The 14797-nt window shown below is 35.9% G+C and overlaps 2 protein-coding genes across 2 annotated transcripts; both read right to left on the bottom strand.

Annotated features, from left to right (window-relative positions):
• Nucleotides 1–34: 34 nt before the first annotated feature.
• On the bottom strand, nucleotides 35–7051 carry LOC107481976 (ATP-dependent DNA helicase Q-like 5). The gene is given in 19 exon segments (XM_021139507.2): nucleotides 35–500; nucleotides 936–1051; nucleotides 1165–1189; nucleotides 1475–1647; nucleotides 1868–1996; nucleotides 2265–2367; nucleotides 2624–2679; nucleotides 2828–2926; nucleotides 3197–3406; nucleotides 3493–3537; nucleotides 3660–3713; nucleotides 3865–3939; nucleotides 4032–4085; nucleotides 4322–4400; nucleotides 4497–4709; nucleotides 4796–4908; nucleotides 5170–5223; nucleotides 5316–6752; nucleotides 6842–7051. Coding segments are annotated over 18 exon segments (3000 nt in total). The 5' UTR covers nucleotides 6630–6752; nucleotides 6842–7051; the 3' UTR covers nucleotides 35–412.
• Nucleotides 7052–8085: 1034 nt separating this feature from the next.
• LOC107481920 (uncharacterized) lies at nucleotides 8086–13097 on the bottom strand. The gene is given in 7 exon segments (XM_052258798.1): nucleotides 8086–8890; nucleotides 9066–10623; nucleotides 10625–10924; nucleotides 11579–12130; nucleotides 12270–12390; nucleotides 12605–12713; nucleotides 12792–13097. Coding segments are annotated over 7 exon segments (3222 nt in total). The 5' UTR covers nucleotides 12943–13097; the 3' UTR covers nucleotides 8086–8459.
• Nucleotides 13098–14797: the final 1700 nt, after the last annotated feature.

The following is a 14797-nucleotide window of genomic DNA, read 5'->3' as shown; positions in this document are numbered from 1 at the left end:
ATAATGAAGAGGGACCATTATACTCTCACAATAATGGGGACAATTTCAAGTGAGCTTATATACATGACTGAGAATTTATTTTTCCTGTTCACTAGCAAACACAGTTGATAATTTTCCAACAAACAATCCTAAAAGAGCTTTTTCTTTTTCCTTAGGCCTGAGAGTTCACTCTCTAGGATTGCAAATCACTGATTCCTCCCGCCCTAGGAAGATAATTGTATCATAAATGAGGTAGAGCTTCAAATTTTGTTTGCCTTCTGTTTCAACCAGTGGAAACAGAGTAGAGGTGCTGCCACACTCCCCTATAACATTAAGCCACAGACAGGACATAAAGAAGGAGCTTTTTCTGACCACCTTGGATTGGATTCGCTTTAATATTAAGACCCCAAATCTAAAGTAAAAGGCTAAATGCCTAGAGCGTATCTTTTCCAACCAAATTCTTCAGTTCTGCCTTTGCTGCTTCCATCACCACCTTGAAGTCTATATGTGTATACCTTCCCCTGCATTCACAATTAAAAGTTTATTAGATGACAAACATTACCAGTGTATTCAAATTAAAAACCCTCTTTTCTAAGATTCCAAAAATATCAATCATATTCACGAATTTTATTTACTATTAGGATAACGTTTAGGAGGATTTTCTTTAACACTATATATTTATTACTCTGCATGTGTGCGCATGTTAAAATAGACTCCGTCACTGAGGTTGGTCACAAAAAGAAACTATATTATATTGCAGTTAACGAAGCGAAACTTGTTAACTATACCTTTAACGAATTAGGTTTACCTACATTGCTATTGGTGCATGTGTCTGTACAGAAATCTAACACACACCATTTCAAGTAGCCAACTTTTTCTTGTTTTATTTGTTACCACTTACTACCGACAAAATGTATTAAAAAGTCATCAAGTTAAAAGTTCAAATATCGATGTACCAGAAATGGGTTCTACACCAAATGGTAGAAGGATATGCAGGGCTTGCAATTCCATGCATTATCCTGGCCACAGCTCTTGGTGTAAATTTTGCTTGTGAATTGCTCTGAAGAAAGACCTGATGATTCCCAAAAAACAAGTTATTTTACAATTTTTCTCCAAAAATTTTACCAAAAATTCAAAGAATGCCCATGCCTGATGGTTGATGCCATCAGTGAAATGACAACTTACCTTAATATCAGCCCGCAGGAAAGGGCTGCACACGTAAACAGAGAATCAGTAAGTATGTTGTCACATATAACAATCTTATCTTAGTATCTAATTTTCGATTTTCATATGTTCTTGTAATATATCTAATATTCATTCCAAAAATATCTAAAACTACTCATTTTGATTCAATATTTTAACATTATAAAATTAAAATGAGTGGTTGTAAACATTTTTAGGTGTGTAAATTCATTGTGCTCCCGAGGAAGAAGTATAACCTTGTCATTACATAAGCTCAATACTAAAAAATTTAGTAATAATAATTAATAAGCACCTGCTTTGACCAATTTTTTTGCAGGAATCATTGTTATCATCAACTCCAGCAAAGTAATCCAATATTTTCGTTTGCAAGCATGGTGTGTGATTGTTATCACTGCAACCATGCATCTTGTCACATAAATTTATGGCAAAATTTGCAGCATTAAGCATTACATCTATCTTTTGTACCTATAGTAAAGCCGCCGGAAAATGATCAATCAGTAATAACTCAGACGTTAAAACTACAACAAATGCATGGTTCAGAATATGTGATTATTGAGAAGAACATGGGACATCACAACAAGTCAATGCCACAATCTGTGTGTTTGAATCCCATAAAACAAAAGACAACTATGCGGAGGAATAAATGTGTGATAAGCTTGATCTGTCAATACTAAAGTTTACATACCTTACAACTTTCAACATCTGATAACCATTGGGTAACAGCTGTTGATAGCGAGAAAAAGTCCGTCGGGACTTGAACAATCTTATAACAGTAGGCCAAGTCCTTCATTTCATAAGTTATTTCTCCCGTTAACTGAAAATTTTCACGAATGACATGGTTAGATCAAATATATACATTGCTTTCAATACACATACAACAGCCAGAGCTAACTAAATAGAGAACAAAGATTAGATAGTAGATACTGCATTTTTTAAGTTCCAGACTAGAACCAAATAAGATAATTGCTTTAGAGTATACTCAAATTTATTTAAATAAAAACAAAGAAGGCTCCCTCATACACAATATAGACATTTTCTGAGTGCATGTGAACACAAGAAAAAATATAACCACTAATCCAAACCTTGAGATTGTACAACTGATTTGTTAACTCAACTGCTGTAATCCCCACGTCATTTGCCACGGATGGAATGTCAAAAACATACAGCCCTTGCTTATATTCAGATCTGAAAGGGTGACAGCAATTATTCAGATAAACAAGAAATGCATGAGGGAAAGCAGAGAACAACTGCAAAACTGTTTTCAACAACCAAGAGCCATCAGCAGGTAGGAGTAGGACTTTATGGGAATTGAACGTTTGGAATCAAACTCAATCTAGAGAGTTGACGTTATGAACATTAAAATAACGCAATGACCATCTGGTAGAAACAGCAAACATTTGAAACAGAGAAAAGCCAAGAAACCGAATATGCTTCTTATCACCTCTTCAGAATAACAGCAACAGCAGAATTCCTTTGGGCAAGCATAGGTGGGGGAGTCTGCATTAGTGGCCAAAAATCAAAATAAGTAACCATGTGATTAGAAGGTCATACAGGATTTATTTATAAATTAATGTGTATATAAAGCATTTTTTATTATTTGTCTCATATGACATCTACGTGCAGTCAAAGGGGAGTCTGTACACACCTTATGAAATGTCAAATTGCAAGTTGCATTTATCTGTGGAAGTAAATACAAGTACTTCACATCTCCCAACTCCAAGCGTGTCAAAATTGTTAGCATCACCTGGTAAATGAAAATATTGAAGACGGATAAGCCGTAGACTAATACTCGACAAAGGTAATGCATAAATAACGAGCCCTACAAGAACCATTTTTGTTATAAGTATGTTCATAAAAAATAAAAATATATAAAAAGATGGGTCATTATTAGCACAATTTGTTCTGCAACAGGCTATCAAGAATGCTTTCTAATTTTTAACTGAAAATCAATCATATGGGCTTATGGAGTATCAAATTCATAAATTGAAAGACAGAATAGTACTGAGGAGAGGACCTCTTCTTTCATATCAAACTTGCGTGAAGAAGATTCTTTAATTAACGAACATATTCTCCCACAGGAGCTCTTCTCACTTTGACAATAAGAAAGAAAGAAAAAATAATTTTATTACCTGTACATTAGACTGCGAAGTTTGAAATATGTTTCGTCATCATAGAATAGGTGACAATAGGACAACCTCCCATCCCTTCCAGCACGGCCTATCTCCTAAAAAAGCCAATCCAAATATTCAAAAAGACCTATGAAAGAACATTTTGCTATATTTTTACTAGTTCAAAAAAAAAATCATATACCTGCACATACTCCTCCAGACTTTTAGGCAGACTATAATGAATTACCTGAACACAAATATGACATGGGTTTCCAGAATGATTTAGTTTGACATACAAGATATTTATATAGGAATGTGAATATTCATAGAAATTGATGCAGAAAAGCATAATATGTTAATAAGCCTTACAGCTCCAACATCACTTTTATCCAGTCCCATACCAAATGCCACAGTTGCAACAACCTTCATAAAAAGTCACAAGGAGTCAGTTGGCAAATAAATTTGTGTCTGAAGCACCAACAGGAGAAAACATGATGAAAATATTATAGAACAATGAATTTAAGCACCACAAAATTGACAAAACTGGAAATTAGAACAAAAATTTTTATCTTACCACTCTGATCTTGTTGGAGGTAAACAACTCTTGGACATAGTTGCGTTCCTTTGAACTCATACCACCATGATAACTCTATTTTAATCCAAGTCAAGCATCAGATTTATAATTCAGCAGCAAGGCTTAACAGAATTATCTACATATTGAAAGAGAAATGCACAGCTAACCTTTGCCGAGATATTGTTATCATTCAAGTATCGGCTAATCATATCAGTTTCAGACTGCAACAAAAAAAGAAATCATTGATTCCCAACAAGAAAAGCATTATACATCACCACTAAAGAAAGCGAACTTATGTAATTAACTATCTTCTATCTGAACAATTAGGAACAGCAAGCAATACTACACATTTTCAATACTGAATGGAAGAAGGGATAATTTACAACTGACAAATGGGTTCAAGACATTCATAGTATCCTGGAGTTGAAAGTTGGAATAAAGCAATCCATATACACACCTGAAATTTGCAGTATATGATAATGCTTTGAACTTCGGCAAAAGGAGAAGACTTCATGAGAACCAGAAGGTCTTTCATTCTATTATGTTCAGTAAGTATGTATAAGTTAACCAAAGTTCAGATAAGGTAAGGAAAAAATGCAGGTTAAAGCAGAAAATCAAAGCATCTAACTTGCCTATTTTTCAGTAAAGACACCGATAAATGAAAATTGTCCCTTAGTTGTGCCTTTTGAATAAGATTTGTGCAAGGAATATCTAGAGCAGACATGATGGCATCTAAAGTTGTGTTTGTAGCAGTTGCTGTCATTGCAAGAATAGTACCTATGTTAAGCCTTTTACGGAGCAAAGATGCTCTGAGTCTCATGAATGATGGTCGGAAGTTGTGAGACCTGTAGAAACGTTAATCACAAGATCAACAGGGAAGTAGATCAAAGTGGAAACATTAATATGAACAAAATACATCCGAACCCCTCACCATTCAGAAATACAGTGTGCTTCATCAACAACAAGAAGTGAGATGCCTGACATACCAGAAATAACAGACAGAAACTCCTCATTCAGGAAGCGCTCTGGGGAAACAAAAAGCACCTATATGAATTAGAATTGCAACCATTAGCCATATGTAACAACTAACAAGTACTACCATCACCAGTAAATAAAACTGGCATGCAAATCTATCATCTGCAATGGCCTAAAAACAAAAGTTATTGCATCTTGTGCAATAAAAGCAACCACTCTGCAAGAAAGTTATTGCATCTTGTGCAATAAAAGCAACCACTCTGCAAGAGTTCAACTTTTTTCTTCACTATCAAAACCAAACGAAAGTAGCATTCAGTTGCAGAAACTCACCTTCACTGCACCTTGTCTAAGCTGGTTGAGTGTTTCAGCTGCTTCCTCAGATGTCTACAATTGTTTAATAACGAACCAAACAAAAAGATTAAATAACCACGTCCCATACATCCATCAGAATAAGTAAATTACATCAGATGAAATACCTGACTGCTGCTTAAACAACCACCCCTAATCACAGGGGGCAGTTGCCTTAGCTGATCAATCATCAAGGCCACCAATGGACTGACAACTAGGGTAATCCCAGGCAAAATCAAGGCAGGCAGCTGATAGCAGAGTGACTTCCCTGCACCAGTTGGCAAAATAAGCATGGTAGACTTCCCGGTAAGAACCATCTTGATTGCCTCCAGCTGCCCATCTCGAAAACTATCATAGCCATAAACCAAGCTCAGCAAGTTCACCAAATTCTCATCCGAAGGCTCAGCTTGAGCAGCAGACACTGCCTCGTCCACCAATTTCAACTGAACCTCACTAGCTCTGCAAGTCCGCTTTTGCTTCTTTTGTCCACTCTCTGTAACCAACCCTTCTTCATCATCAAAGCCAAGTTCCTCTTGATCCTCCTTCCCTTGACGTCCCACTTTACCTCTACTTCTTGTGTACCTTCTACCGCCAGAAAATCTCCCACTTTTCTTGTACCCCTTGTTCATAAACTTCCTCCTCTTACCACCACCACTCAAGTTCAATTTCACAAAGTTCCCTTCCCCGCCACATTTTCGCAGCTTCACGGCTGGCAATGGTGCATTTGCCCCTATCAGGTTAGGATGCTGCCTCTTCCCGGATGTCCCCTTTACTCTAGAACCAACTCCAACTCCAAATCCTTCTTCTGCTTCTCCTCTCTTTCCAAAGCTCTCCTTTTCTCTAGAAACAGCTCCAAGTCCTCCTCTTTCTTCCTCTTCTTCTATCTTTCCAAATTTCCTCTTATCTCTAGAACCAAACCCGAGTCCTTCTTCTTCTCTCCTTCCACATTTTCCCTTTTCTCCTTCGGGGAAAGCACGAGCATAATCAAGTCCAACATTGGTGCCCAGATTGGACGTAGAATCGAGTAGCGGTTCGTTTCCAGAAGCTTCAAAACTTATAGAATGTCTTCGGATCTTCGAGAAGGAAGCGGATTTGGAGAAGAACCCCGCCGGGACGGTTTCGAGGGGCTGGGAAGTGGACGGGGGTGCGGGGTCACAGTCGGAGGACCGACGAATTTGAAACGGTAGAGCGGTCGGGAGGGAGAAAGGGTCTTGGAGTTGGTGGCTTGGTTCGGGTAGCGGATCGTGTTTGGATTGGGTTTTATCGGGTGCAGAAGGGCGCTTCTTGGAGCTCGAGGTTTTGGTTCTGATTCTAGATTTTCCGGAAGGAACACGAGGTGGTTGTGGCGGCGGCGGAGGTTGTGGTGGCGGCGGTGATGGAGTTGCTCGTCGTGGAGGAGTTGCAGAGACATGGGATCCGTCAGAGTCAGAATCGGAGTCCATCTTTGTTGGTAGGGTCGGAGCACAATCGTAAGAAGTTAAATAGCAGGGTTGCAACACAACCAGGGTCTCCTCCCATACAAATTAAATCTTCAGCTGCTGAAAATGCTGCTGCTGGAGTAAGAACTAAAGTACAACATAATCGACTAACTGATGGAGTAAGCACAACAGATTCAACAATTCTTGAACTTCAGCAAATTGCAATCAACGTTTACCTGTGAGTGGATGGTGGCGGCTGGAGCACGAAGAAGAAGAATGCAGGGGAGGCGCCGAGGCGGGGAGCGGCTGCGGGATGGGCTGAATGACTCAGCTCTCTGAGTGATTGTCGTTGCCCTACGCGGTAGTGCTACCATACTACCATACCATTGTTTCAGGCAAGCCAGAATTTTCAATGTTCACAGGGCACGTTCCCGCCAATTTCTTGCTTTTTTCGTTTTTGCCCTTTCTTGTTTTTGGCCGGATCTATTCCTTTTTACCGGGAGCTTAGCGGACTTAACTCCCTTGGGGCTTAAATTATGGGCTACATCGGGCTTTCCAAATTTATTAGTGAATTTGTTCAAAACTAAGCCCATTAATAAGTAGTTGCACAATTTTTTAGATCAACTTTTAACTTTTCAAAAAGTTATTTAAGAGCTTTTGAAGAAGTTAAAAATGTGACTTCTCCTATTTTCAAAAGCTATTTTATCATTCTTATTTAATGCACAACTTTAAAACAATAACTTCTATAATAACTATCCAAATTCAAAATAACTTATTTAAAAGTTATTATTAATAAAAGTTCTTATATTTTAAGCTCATTTTTCAAAAGAACTTATTTAAAAAGTTTAGTCAAACTGACCCTTAATAGCTATAAATATATTATTGTATAAAAGCTTTATTCTCCTTAGATATATGTATAAATCTTAATTTTTTAACTAATTTTTTTTTTAAAAAATTATGCATGAACTTTTTTTGCCATTCATATTTATGGTAGATATCCTTTTTTTTTCAAAAGATACAAATTATCTTTCTTGTTGGTATTACAACAGGACTAAAAAAATACAAAAAAAAAACTAATTACAAATTAAATAGGATAAAAAAATTTCTTATTCATTAATCATCATCCCTAAGATCTTAATGACTTCTTTAAGAGTTACATATCAAAAATTAAACTCTTATCAATATTTAAATTTATCCAAACTAGACAATTAGTATATCTATTTTCTCCCCAATATATATTTAAAAAAAGTACATCCAATTTTTTCTTCTTACGGCTACTAATACTTGCGAACAAAATTAAATTTTAGCTGATATTGTACTTGTGCTATGTTATGTATGTATACAATATAGAATATAATGCCAAAAATAATGAAGAATAACTCAAAAGGAAAGAAAACATATGCTTTTATCACAATCTTAATGAATATGTATAAGTGAATTTGTAATTCACATTTCCACTGGTCAATAGTGGATCACTTAATTGAGAATGAAATCAAATCAAACAATAATATGCCGAACACGGAGGGAAAGCAATCATCTACATGCCTCTAACTGATCGGCCTTCCAATAAAAATGGGGAAAAGAAAATAATTAACTTTACAATTGTGTGAAACGGGGTTGTAATGTAACCAACATAAAAACCAATGGTTATTCTGCACAAGCACTTAGCTAAGCTCTAGTGTATAATTGTATATTATATAGTCAAACTTGAAGAGACGAAATTCCGAAAATGCTGCTCAATTTTTTTTTTTTTATCAAAGATAGGAGACTCGAATCCGCAACCTCTTAATTGAGTATGGAGAGATTATGTCATTTGAGCTATTACTAATTAGAAAATGCTGCTCAACTTTGCACTCACATTATAATGCAATTACACTTTGATTCAAGCTTATTAGGGGGTGGCTTCAGGCCGTCTACCTTATCGAGAAGCCCAATGGTGCGTGGCAAAGACTTGTGCACGTTTTCATTGTTCTCAGTCTTATTAGCAAAAAGAGGTTTTACATCAGTTTCCGGTGTTGTTGGCTTCACTTTTTGGGGTTTGGAAGGGCGCTTGCCATCCATTCGGTTTCGAGAATCCTTTTTATCGGCCTTCTCCAATATAGTCAGTGTTGGTTCAGAACCTTCAAGAGGGTCTAAGAGTTCCTTTTCCATTGCTATTGTTGCAACCTGATATGCAAGATCGTGGATTATAGAGCTGCAAAAGAGTATGGTATCTGTTGCTTCTTCAAGTGTAAGGCTTCTAGTGTTGCCAGCTTCTTGACACTCCACTGTAATTGTTGATCCCTCTGCCATAATAAAGCATTAAAAATATGTCATAATAAAAGTTAGAAACTACACTAATAGAGTAATAGAACTCTTATTCTTAACTTGATCCACGAAAAAGCCTTATAAATCAGATGAAGCTACAAACGAATATCATTGTAAAAATTCATGTAGGTCCTTAAATTGCTATATTCATACCTATGCCATGGGAGTATTCTGCGGTATTGAGCTCAGAAACAAAATCTCTAGGAGAATCATTGGAAGAATGTAGGACAGAATGTTCCTGAGATTCATCCACAGTGCACTTTGATACCATTGACAGATTCCCATCTGCCACACCACTATCATTCTGGCAAAAGTTTTCTCCTTCTATTTCTGATTTTATAATTGCAGAATTGTTGGTACTAACCAAAGCATCCATTCCATCAACATTGGTGATTTTGATACCATTTTTCTCATCAAGAGATGACATTGGATCCTTAAGCGATGCTTCTGTATTTGAGATGCTGCTAGCATGATCTGGATGGTCGTCAACATAACTGTATGAAATACAATCTCCATAATTTCGAAAAGATGTTATCGAATTGTCATCTGACCGTACACCAATAGCCTGGCTTAACATTTCTGTTTCAGAAGCATCAGTTACTCTGCTATAATCATGTTTTTCAAGTTTATCTTCTTCAACAAAAATTGGAACTATAGAAGCATCGATTACATATGCCACTGCATCTTCCGAAGCTTGGAATTCACATATATCTTTAGGCTTATCCTGCAGTATGCCACATCCTGTATTGATAGAAGTTTCTGGTACCATAAAATCTAAACCATGGTGAGAATGGTTTGACGTTCCAGAGATAGATGAAGCAGTGCTTGGACACTTGATCCTTGGGTCATATTTGCAGTCAACATTCAATTTCTTGCCAATTGACTGCCTTTGCACATGAAATTCAGAATGTTTTGCTAGGCTGAAATCAACAGATGATAAGGCAGAATAACTATGATGCCCAGTTGATCTTCTTATACCATTTACACTGCCTCTTGGAAAATAAAGATCATCATAAGATAAGGTTGCGGCAGTGACAGTCCTGCCCTGAACTATGGTTCCTCTGCTGCTCCTTGACCTTCTCAACAATACAGAAATGCCATTGCCTTCCAAGAGGTGGTTCACTTTCAAATTTGGGCGATCCTGGGAATGATATAACTCTTGATCCTTAAGATGATTATCTGGCTTCTTGTAATCAATCCCTGATTGATCCACCTCTAGCTGGCAGGAGTGCATCTGTGCACTTTCCTCCACAGATGAACTTGGAGTAGGACCTTGTTGCAAGTGACCCTGAATTACTTCAGGGGACGAAGATTGACTTCCCTTGGCTTCTTGTTCATCAAGAAAAACTCTCATGTTACCCGCATCAGACTCTTGAGGCAGTTCAGACCCAACTGGTTGTTGATCTATTTCAGCTAATGGTTTTTGTTCTGCAGGGAAATTTGTAGAACTCTCTGAAGAGTCGTTGGAAACTTCCAAATTTGTCTCTGCAATGTTATGTCTCAATAAGGTGTTTTCCCTGCTGCACTGCAGACAAAGCTTGATATACTTCTCAGCTTGTTCGGTGACCTCATAGCAACAACCACAACTAGAACAAGTTGCTATATTTTCAAAACAGGCAGGTTCAGAAATATCACCTCTGACATTGGAAGTTTTTGAAGTTACATTTAATTCTGTATCAATATCATGATGGATAGAATCTTTAGATTCAGCTTACACATCCAATATTTTCATTTAATATATCGATTTCATCAAAGGAAAATACTTCTTCATGAATATCAGAATATAATATCTTCTCAGTTCCCTTTACCCTGTCATCTTGATTTTGGTCACTCCCTTTGGTATCTTGTGCACAACTTCTTCCATGATCAGAGCTCACATTGCTGATTGAAGTAGCAGAAGAATCGCTGTATACAAGGGAACATTTTGCCGAATTTGCTTTCCCAACATAAAAAGTTGTACTTGGCACACTAGATAGAAGTGGTCTGAACATTTTCTGATGACTTTTTCTATCCTGCATGCCATTACAAGGTAATTAACAAGAGTTTGTAGAGTGATCATAAACAACGATAAAAAAGAGGCTATAAAGAAAACTATAGCAAAAGACGGCGATATGTAGGGAGGAGTGCACAACTCTTAGGAAAACAGAGGATTATAAACAATAGTATCAAACCATACATAACCACAAATTGGTATTCTCTATCACTAGGAACTGAAGATGTGTTGACCAATCGAAAGAAAAACCTAGTTATAACTTGTAACAATCATGCTAGTACAAGCATTCAACATTATTAGCAGTATCCAGACAAAGTCAAGGATGAAAAAACATGAAACTATGTACTTGGAAGTGTTGTATATTCAAGAGTAATTTAAAATTTTGTTGAGGACAAAAGAACCAAAAAAGCATTGTACAACATATTACTCAAAGATAGATATAGCAAATATTATATTGAAGTGTTGGTTGTTGACAGCATAGAATGATCTAAGACGGCTGATTCAAAGTAAAGTGCACAAATGAGATAAACTAATTCCAAATATGATATTGTAAAGCAAGAATGACAACCCTATTAAGACAAATCAAGGTCTAAATGGCATAATCGCTACAAACAGACAGTAAATCACACAAGTATTGAGAAGAGGAGTTTGAGAGAACTAGACAATAAAATACCATCTGCCGGAGAGCAGAATCAAATGATCTTTTAGGAGCAGAATTTGGGGACGCCATGCTGGACGATTTCTTGGAAGTAGGATATTTGACATTGGAACGTGAACCACCCTTTATTGAATTTGCTCTATCTAAACTTCCCACTGGGATAGACTGAAGAGAGTCTACATCATCACAGCCAGATGATGCAACAGAATCCTTGCTGTATGAACTGAATTGATCTCGATCTTGACTGAGAAAAGAGCTGCTACTCCAAGAAGCAGTAGGAGACATTGATTGCCTACTGAATTTGCTGGTTGAATCCCTACCATTTCGGGATGCTGGAATTTTTGGTCGATCAGCCAAAGAAGTACAGAGATTGGGAGGAGCAGCACAAGAGAAATTGGAAGAACTAGTTTGCCATGCTCTTATCTTTGGTGAAGCAAAGTTCCCACGGCTTGTCTTAACAGGCGAAGCTCCTCTAATCCCTGATGAGATTGCAGGACCAACGGAGCCAGTGCTGGTCCTCCGAGGGGTAGGAGTTGAACTTCTCCTGCTTACATAACTTCTCTCCATCTGAAAGAAAAGGCTATCCAACATAAGATGGATTATAAGAATAACAACTACTGCATTTTTCAAAAGGAGGAAACAAAGTTTAGATGAATTTGCATAAGTATTCATAAGCATTACTATATAAATGGATTCAAAGTCCCACCATAGAAGATCTTGATATGGAAATGGGTTTACTCTGAGGACTTCCTCTGCCTACAACATTTATTTGTTGTGGTTCATCATCTAAAGAAGGAAACAGTGGTGTGTCAGGTGGTGTGAACAACCTATACATGAATAAAACAGACATTTAGCACATTAGTAATGAGCCAATACCAGTAATCAACTTATGCACATGTTAAGTAATCAACTTATGCACATGTTAAGTACCAAAAGCCTTGTGATCAAGAAATTAACTTGAAATATTTTCTTCGGAAGAAAATCCAATTCTGCACAAGGTGGATCCAGAATCACAACATAACAGAAGAAAAGACAACACACCAGTCATAGTCATTTTCGTCATCATCTGCATTGAGCAAGTCACTGGTTTCTCCTTGGCCATGAATGGAAATCCTAACCTTGGTATCCGGAAAATGCCTCAACTGCATAGCTGTATGAATTAAAGGAAGGAATTCATGAGTATTACCTAAATAAACCAATTAAAAAGAAAAAAGATATAGAAGATTACAAAATGGATCTTCCAAGTCATCCGATGGCTGAAGTAGAAAATTCTCTTTGGACTCCATTTCAATGAACAAAGCAAGATCATCCTCATCATCTTGTCTCTCCCTGAATAGCAATCCGTCTTGTCTTGATTCTTTCGCCGGAGAGAATCTCATTGCTAAGGAAGGTGGCATCTCCCTCCCCAAAATTCAGTGTCAAACAAGTAACGCCTCAAGTTCTGCATACAAAGCCAAAATCAAATTTATTTACCAGTGCAATACTGCAATATACTAAAAATATTATCATATAAAATTTAAGGCATTGATCGATTTAGCTAAAACTTATTTAGAGGGAGATAACACGTCCAGACTCCAGAAAGGTCAAATTACAAAGCAAATGGGTCTTTCTGCCAACTAATACATAATATTGATATTTGAGGACCATGGTTATTACTATTGGTTAGTGCGGTAACTTTTGAACCCTTCGTAGCTTTGCTTACAAGTTTTGTGTGTTGTCTGCGTTCAAGTTTAATCTAGAATCTTCGGATAGACCCTTCAATTGCATGAATGTGCGCAACGTGTACTGGTATTAGTAATTGACTTACGTTAATTTGTTGAATTTCTTACCTGACACAATAAATTATATATTGAGCCGTAGAGCAATTCCGAACTTCAAATTAAGTAATAAGTAGGACTGCAAAACCCGTAGAATGAATGAAAGGATGAACAACACATTGGTTTAATTGAAGTGAGGACGTGTTGGATTACGGTTATAGGTAGAGGATGGTGGAGGGGGTGCTTACTAGTCACTATCACTTTATACTTTATATTATTCCCTCTCCGCCTCCGCATGCTAAAAATTTCGTTTTTGAAACTCTATTATTCAAATCTGTTTCGCTACAAATCAATTCCCTTTTTAGGTAGACACTCACACGTAAGTTTTTTTTATATTGTTATTAGTTGAAAATCGTTAGATAATTTGATATATTTAATTAAATTATTATTTAATAATTTTTTATTAATAATTTTATATAAAAAATTTGTCTCACTAGGAGTGTTTGCAATATAATTTGAAACGGTTTTGATGGACAAAAATTCAGTCCGATCTAAATATATATTTTTTTGTGACTAAAAAAAAATAAACAACAACAAGAAAGAAAAAATAAATAACAAACTGCTTAAGAAAGACAATCTCGTTGAATACTATCTTCAAATTTTTTTTAAGGCAACGAAAACTCTACTTGGGGAGAAAAGATCCTTATTATATTTTTTGTCATAATGTCTGCTATTGTATTTATATCTCTCAAAATCAACCGAAAATTAGCATGCCATTTTCAAGACATGATATTTAAAAATCTAAATATATAGTTTGTTGTAGTTATATTGGATCGACTTTATTTTATTTTTAAGTCCATCCAAATTATTATAGTTGGATTAAATCGGTTTATTTGATTTTTAAAAAATAAAATGCTAAATTTTATTATTAAAAACTAAAATAATTTTAGGTTGGTGAAATAAATAAGTCTTATTTTATATTTAATAATACTCACTAAATAATAATATAATATATGAATAAACCAAAAATATGTAAGAAATTAAATATATTATAAATAAATTTTAAATTTAATAATAAAAAAATAATATTTTGATCAAATCTATGGAATTTGCTAAAAAAAAATCTAACCTAATTTAAATTAGTACAATTTTAATACTTTTAGTGTGAATTAGACTGGATGAATAATTTTATTTGGGTCCATTTGGATTGGAACAATCTTGTTGCATTGCTTACATCTTAAATAAAAAAAATAAAGTACTAAATTAGTCCCCTATATTGAGACTTAATTCTGTTTTGATCTTTAAGGTTTAAAGTGTCTTATTTGAATCCAAAAAAATTTATTTAATGTCAATCTAGTTCTACCATAAGGTCAAGTTAAATAATTAACGGAATATCTTACATGACAATAGTATAAGAACAAGATCAATAATCAGAAGAATAAGTACAAATTCAAGAGGCACAAAATCAACAGTGAAT

The sequence above is a fragment of the Arachis duranensis genome, chromosome 3 (genome assembly GCF_000817695.3).
Source record: "Arachis duranensis cultivar V14167 chromosome 3, aradu.V14167.gnm2.J7QH, whole genome shotgun sequence".
NCBI classification, from domain to species: domain Eukaryota; kingdom Viridiplantae; phylum Streptophyta; class Magnoliopsida; order Fabales; family Fabaceae; genus Arachis; species Arachis duranensis.
The sequence above is the reverse complement of the archived record's forward strand: the minus strand, read 5'-3'. Positions and strand labels throughout refer to the sequence as shown.